General features: G+C 39.4%; 1 protein-coding gene across 1 annotated transcript; it reads left to right on the top strand.

Moving 5' to 3' along the window:
- The first annotated feature begins 844 nt into the window (after positions 1-844).
- Positions 845-5,814, top strand: npm3 (nucleophosmin/nucleoplasmin, 3). Its single transcript, XM_083897668.1, has 5 exons — positions 845-981; positions 1,171-1,274; positions 3,737-3,856; positions 3,934-4,027; positions 5,389-5,814. The coding sequence occupies exons 1-5, from the start codon at positions 909-911 to the stop codon at positions 5,502-5,504; spliced, it is 507 nt and encodes a 168-aa protein (XP_083753794.1). The 5' UTR covers positions 845-908; the 3' UTR covers positions 5,505-5,814.
- The last annotated feature ends 1,518 nt before the right edge of the window (positions 5,815-7,332 follow it).

The following is a 7,332-nucleotide window of genomic DNA, read 5'->3' as shown; positions in this document are numbered from 1 at the left end:
GTTTAACAGATGTGGGCTGTGACGAAGAGAAAGGGCTCAGATTGTACATTATGATTATTTGAGTTTGGGGTGTTATACAAAAATAAAACAAAATAAAAAAAATGTCAGTTTCCCAATGTAAAATTTGTATGTAAGATACATAAGATTAAAAATGAATAAACCACAATGAGTAATTTTGTATTTTGTGTCTCTTGTGTTGGTTTATGTCTCAACAGAAAATGGAAAGGAATGTAGATATTCCTGTGTACATGTACATATACATGTGTTATTCCTTATATATAAAATGTTGTTTTTTTTCCAAATACTTAAAAAGTAAATTTGTAAAATCTTAAGTGCAGAGTCTCGGTTCTTGCATTGAAAGTCGGTTTATTTAAGAGTCCTAATGGGAATTGTTTGCTTTGTTTTACACATTTATTTTTTCTTCCATCCGCCATCTGTACTTTCTTATTTAGTTCCTCCATTTTAGTCATAATTATCCATCTATTCACTCAATAATTTATTAGTATTAACAGTATTAGATTTATACGCATTTAAAAGTATTTTTTGTTCCCCTTTCCTTTTTCATACAAGTTTATTTTATTTTAATTCTATTTCATTATATATATATATATATATACGTACGTTGTATGTTTCCACATTTATGTAGTTTTTTTTTTTTTTACTTTATTGTCTGTGGTAGTGTTTGTTTATCTCAAAATGTTCAGTGTTGTTAAATGATAAATTAAAAAAAATTTTTTTTAGATCCAGTCGCACAGTGATTACGTAGTGATGACGTAGCATAGACGCGGTATTGACGCATACACTCTGCGCCGCGCTTGTTATTTTTCATTCGAAGGCTCGTTTTGTAGTAACGTGTGGACGCTTTGCAAACCCTTGCTCTTGTTCACTTGAGGAAAATAAAAAAAAACATGTCTTTCCCCGACGACGAGTCCTCAGAGGTCGGAATGAGCGGCCAAACCAAGCTGGACAGTTTCCTCTTCAGTAAGAAACATTTACGTCGTTATAGTTTGTGTCGGTGTCCGCGCGCACGTGGGTCTCCTCTGTGACTCTGCCTCGGTGTTCACAGAAATTGTTCGAACATTTCACAGCCTTTGTGCGTTTGTAATGTTGAACAGGAAATAGAGTCGGTGTTTAATCGCGGTTTGGGTGTTTTTTTTTGGTTTGTTTCAGGTTGCGAGCTCTCCTCCAAAGTGCCTTTCTACACTTTCCAGGCAGACGAAGAAGAGGAGGACGAGGAGGAGCTGGACCTGGAGCATTTCCTGGAGCTCAGAACAGTATGTACTGCACGTGTGTCAAACTCAGAGGCGATTCTAGAGCCTGTAGGGGCCCTAAGTAAAAATTCCCAGGGGGCCCTTCCAACCAGTGTTCATTACCATTATGTTATAAATAATCTGACACCAACGAAAAATGTATGAGTTCAAAATATTTTTTTTTATTGAATGAAATAACATGTTAAAACCTTGTAATTAAAAAGTGTGTGAAACTATAAATGTAAAGAACAATAAAATACTGTAAATAGCTTTTAAAAAACTATATAAACTTAGTAAAAAAACATTGCACTGTAAAGAACCCACATTATAAAACAATATAAATATATAGAACAATAAAATACTGTAAATAACCGAAAAACATATATAAACTGAGTAAAAAAGTTATGCATTACACTGTAAATAATCCTCTTCATTTTCCAACTTGCAGAACGATAACTTCACACAGGTTAAAGTGAGGTGGGGCCCCTTTAGGGAGGTTTCCTACTGAGATGTCATTGCAAATCGCCCACTGTTGTTTAAGGGGGAAGGGGAGGCGGCTGCTCACTGCACATTTCAGTAAAAACAGCCCTCAGGCTCCAATTGTCGGGGGCCCCCTATCAGCTCGGGGCCCCAAGCAGTTGCCTGCCTTGCCTGTTCACAAACAGCGCCTCTGGTCAAAATCAAGGCCCGGGGGCCAGATGTGGCCTGCCATGTCATTTCATGTGCCCCGCCAGTGGTTAATTGGTCTTAAAAATGTGTGTTAAATAGGTCTATGCTGCTTTAAGGCGCGCATTGACCATAAACTACATTTCCCACAATGCATGACGATTGAGTTACCCGCAAAGTGACGGCATCACCACCGCGGATCAGGTTACATCTATAATGCATCAGATGTGTAACTTTAATAATTAATATATACAGAACGTTATTTAGCAATATGATACGGAGTAGTTACCTTTATTTTACATTATATTTGGTTACGTTTATTCTGTATGACGGTCACATCTGGCCCTTTGAGGGTAACCATTATGCTTATGTGGCCCTCAGAGAAAATGAGTTTGACACTCCTGACGTACTGTGAAACCTGTGTCGTCACATTATCACCACGTGGAAAGATAAAAGTGTGTAAAGTCCACACTCGAGTTTGATCAATACCGGCCTTTATTTATGGCTCATACTGATAGCGACAACATATGTTTGTCTTATTTGCTCCATGGTTCTCAGACTGTGGTACGTGGCCTATCAGTGGTACACGAGCTTCCTCTGATACTTGGTGGAAAATCAGTAATACAAATAATAATTAGAATGAAAAAACAATGATTTTTGGTGGTAATAACTGATAGGGATAGGGATAGGAAGTGATGCCATGGTGGCTCTGTTTCTAGTGGAGGGATAGGTTATCTTTTCATAATCTATTAATCTGCCGTTTATTTTCTTGAATAATTGAGTAATTGTTTGGTCCAACGAAAAACTATTCTGTTTTAATGATTTCTTTGTCTCATGGAGGGACATAACGAGAAAATATTGACCTTTAAGAAGCTGAAAAATCAGAAAACTTGTTCTAATTCCTTAACGCATTGGCTGCCAGCCATTTTCTGCGCAGAACTGCCAAGGGTTTTACAGCATTTTGAATGATTTTCCAAAACCCAGTTTAAAAACACTCCAACTGATTAATCAATTGTCAAAATAGTTGACGATTAATAAAGGATGAATCGAGTAATTGTTTCGGCCCTAGTTAACTTGTCTTTGTGATCTTTTAAGAGTATTTCTCGTTTTTCCTATCATCACGTTGTCATTTCATCAAGTATCCAGAATAATACCCCACGATATGTGACACATGGTCCTCGATACCAATAATATCTCTATTCTGTGATAGTCAATATATTGCAAGACAATCGTATAGCGATGCATCAAGATATATAACTAACTGAAGAAAACAAAAAGGTTCTGTGAAAAGTTAAAAGTGCAGGATTTCTCTATTTATTCACAACATGGAGAACGAAGTGCATAAAGTCTATGTGTCGACCGTGGATGGGGCATCTCTAAATGTAGATTTCTCTGCCATTATCCCGCTGTAAACTCCCTCTTCTTTGACCAGGTAACTTCCACCCAAGTTTCCTTCATTCATTTGAGCAGCGCCACCGTGAGGCGACATCAAGTGAAACTGGCAGGGACTGTTTACTTAAGTTTAAGCGTCTTTAATTTGTTAATTGTCGTATGGATTATCGTATTGCAAGAGGAAGGACGACGGTATATCACCAAATCGATATTTTGACCCACCCCTCTAAAACAGGTAATGACACCTTTTTCAGCAAAGAACACGTTTTAACTTGCATAAATAAGGAATAATAGACAATTGAGTTCTTGGCTGATGCCAATAAAAGTGTTTGGTCCTGAAGTCTTATGTGTTTTATTAATAATCAACAGAATGTATGAAGGCGGTAGTTTGAATAATCGGCCTCTAAACATATCTGTGGTTTGTGTAGGTTTGTCTAGGAGAAGGTGCCAAGGAGGAGAGTAACGTGGTGGAAGTCTCAGCCATGAACCACAAAGGAAAGACCATTTCAGTGCCCATCGCCAACCTTCATATCAGCTGTCTACCCATGGTAAAACCAACAAAAACATTCACACACAGGTTCATGTCACACACAGCAGAGGCTGGAGCTTACTCTTCTCTCTGCAGGTCAGTCTGGGAGAGTTTGAGCTGAAAGCCCCGGTGACCATCCGACTAAGGTCCGGGTCAGGACCAGTCACTGTCAGTGGACTGCACCTCATCGGTAACTAACGCCCTTTTTAAACCTCCATTGTTTTGCATTCTTCTGGCTGTGGTTTCAATTTAAAGCTCCCATAGACCTGGAAGTTCCAATAAGAGTTTTGGTGTGTATTTGCATTTACCTCGTTTATGAAGCCCTAAAGTTTAGAAATAAGCAGTTCAGCCATTGCTGAGAACGCTGGGTTTTATTGTATACTCGGGCTCTGCAAGCGGTCTGAGAAAGCCTGGAATCATGACGTAAAGGATCCCGTCTCCTGAACAGCAGATCCTCCTGCTCCGGATGTTGAACCGCAGCGTCTTCTGACGAGTCCAACTTTGATAATGAGTAGCAGTGCATCCACCCTTCCAGAGGGGGAGCTGCACTTCTGAGAGCTGACGTGCTAATTACGTCACTTCCAGGTATTGAGGTACTTCTCAGCGGCTCTGTTATTGTTGTAAATTAGACTGTGGCAGCAGGGCCTGATCTAAAGCCCAATTTATACTCTTGCGTAAAGTGCTCTACGTAGGTCACGCAGAGCCTGTCAGAGAGCCTCCGTCGTCTCCGACTGCACAAAATAGTTTTTAAGTGTCCGTCACTCCGTCAAGGGACAACGGAGACGGCAAGGGCTGCGACTGGTCCTCAGGACAGGCCGACATAACGCTGCTCTGTGCCGGCTCACAGTGCGCACCCAGTATCCACAGAGGCAGAGCTCATCACCGATAACATCGCTGCCAAACTATAAATATACGTCATATCTTAATAAACAAATGTTTAGACTCTAAATGGACAATTTCTCGCCTCAAATGATCTTAAAACTGCGTTCCGTGTCACAGAAAAGTGAGAAATGGCCACTGTTTCAACAATAACAGTCTTTCTCTCTCGGACGCCATTGCTCACTGTAGCCAAAAGCACAACAACCTTGCGCAGTGACCCCTACTGATCGGGCGGGAAATTGCAGCGCGTATCCATCCACGACGCAGAAGTATGAAGGCTCGAGGTGTCTCCGTGGTTACGCAGTCGGATAACGCATTATGCAGTCGGAGAAGTGTAATGTGGCCTTAAGCTCTAATCTCACAGTGCAGTATTTTTTGTGTGATTCATTAGGTTCGGAAATGCCTTATACCTTTATTTACTTTCTCTTGAATTTTGACCTGATGTCATGACATGATGAAAAGTGAGACATTTCTTTTGGCAATGAAAATCTCTTTTCTATGAAAATGAAAACAGAGACCTTTTGACATGTTTGAGGTGTACGTTTGTAAAAAAAACTTTTGTGATATGCACTTAAACCAGTTGTGAAGGGAAAGCTCTGCTCTGCTCTATGATTACATCTGCCACCAGAATTCAGATACTCTTATTTAACACTGTCTTTTGTTCCTGTGCAGCCTCACAAGCGAGAGACTCTGATCTGTCTGAGGATGAGGACGAGGATGATGATGACGAAGAGGAGGAGGAGATCACCCCTATTAAACCAGCCAAGAAGAAGCAGCAGCAGAAGTAGTGGGCAGAGAGGTGACTGATGGGTTTTTGGAAAGGCCTTTCTTACGCCACTGATTTGTCTTAAGAAAAAGCCGAGTTTTGTACCAGACGGACACATTTTTGCAGAGTCGTTACTTCTTCTTCTCACTTCCACGTGAATCTCACTCATGCGGCAGCTGAACATGTTGGCTCTGATGTTCTTGCCTCTCCTCAAAAGTCAGAGCGGTGTATTTTAACTGCTTTAATGAAAGACATTCACTTATCGAAAAAACTGTTTTTTGCTATCAAGTGATACCCAGTGTTTTATACTGTATGTGATACAGTGGATTTATGGCACCAGTGGTGGGAAAAATACACTGTACGTCGTTTGAGCATGTGTGTGTGTGTGTGTGTGCCCTAACCCCCCCCCCCCCCAGACAGGAAAGAAGTGTTTCTCAGCTGAGCAGTTCAGTCACATGACTTACAAACGCACAGTGTTTCCGTTTCCAGTTTGTACTGTTTCAAAAATACAGTTTGTTTTTTCTATGCGAGTCATAAATGTGAAGACTTTGTACACACAGTGAACGCTTGCTTTTCACCTTTTTTTTCATTTAATCTCTTCCGAATTCATATGAATCAATTCATTTCATTGTTTCCCAATGTCAATGACGACAGCAAATTCAAATTTTCATCAACACACTAAAAAATTCAAAAGGAAGGTGAAATAATAACTTAAAGGAAGACGCTCACTGAGAAAGTATCTGTGAGATTGTAATAACGTGACAGTAAAAGAGCTAAACAAAATAGCGCTGCCTGCCGAATGATTGATAACTCAAATATTATGTTGCCTAGAGCTGCAACTAAAGATTATTTTCACAATTAATCGTTTGGTCCATAAAATGTCAGAAAATGCTTTAAAAAAAACGCTGATTAGTGTTTGTCAAACCTGGAAATTATGTTCTCGAATGTCTTGTTTTGTCCACAAACCAAAATGATTCAGTTTTAATGATTTATTTGTTATGTGGAGCAAAGAAACAAAAGAAAATATTCACATTTAAGAAGCTTGTTTTAATCGATTTTCAAAATAGTTGACGATTCATTTAGTAATCGATTAACAGTTTCAGCTCTAATGGTGCCTTCATCGTCGTAGGTATCGCCAAACAATAGCTTGGTTATAATAATAGAAACTGCGTGTTTGGGTCAAAAGGTAGGATTCGTTTCAACTCGTTAACCCGATTGTCTTCATATCAAAAAGTATCAGAAGACGTTGCATTGTCCCAAAAAGTGAGTCACAACTGTGTCGCTATCATTTGTGCTCACACCTGACAAATGATGTATTGGTGTGTGCAAAATATACTCAGCAGAAGACGGAATTAAATGCATTTATACACACTTTTAACTGATAATTGATGCTCTGGCCACATACAATATAAAATAAGGTAAAGAAGTTGATAAAGAAAAGAAGTTGCGGGGTCTTGAAGAGTCTTAAATCCAATCATTTGAATTCAAGGCCTTAAAATGTTTCTCTCATAAAAGGTCTTAAATACAATTTTGAAAGGTCTTAAAAAAATCTATCAACGTTACCTTTATTTAAAACTTCAGTCTCTCTTTGAAATGTTTCTATTTTTGAGGATGCGATAACATGACTGCAATACGGAACTAAAGTAGGCCACCTGTGCTACCCGGTGACAATTTATCGAGCACCACTAGCTAGTGTGCTGTGCGCGCGCCGCGTTGTTACAGCTTAGCATAGCAGCGGAGAAAACCTAATGAAAGCCCACAACTAAGCCAAATTACAAGTTCAACTATTTGTGTCTTTTGTACTTTTTTTGCCAGTATGTCTTTGAAATGGGTTTAAATTGCATTATTAT

The sequence above is a fragment of the Microchirus variegatus genome (genome assembly GCF_963457635.1).
Source record: "Microchirus variegatus genome assembly, chromosome: 11".
NCBI classification, from domain to species: domain Eukaryota; kingdom Metazoa; phylum Chordata; class Actinopteri; order Pleuronectiformes; family Soleidae; genus Microchirus; species Microchirus variegatus.
The sequence above is the reverse complement of the archived record's forward strand: the minus strand, read 5'-3'. Positions and strand labels throughout refer to the sequence as shown.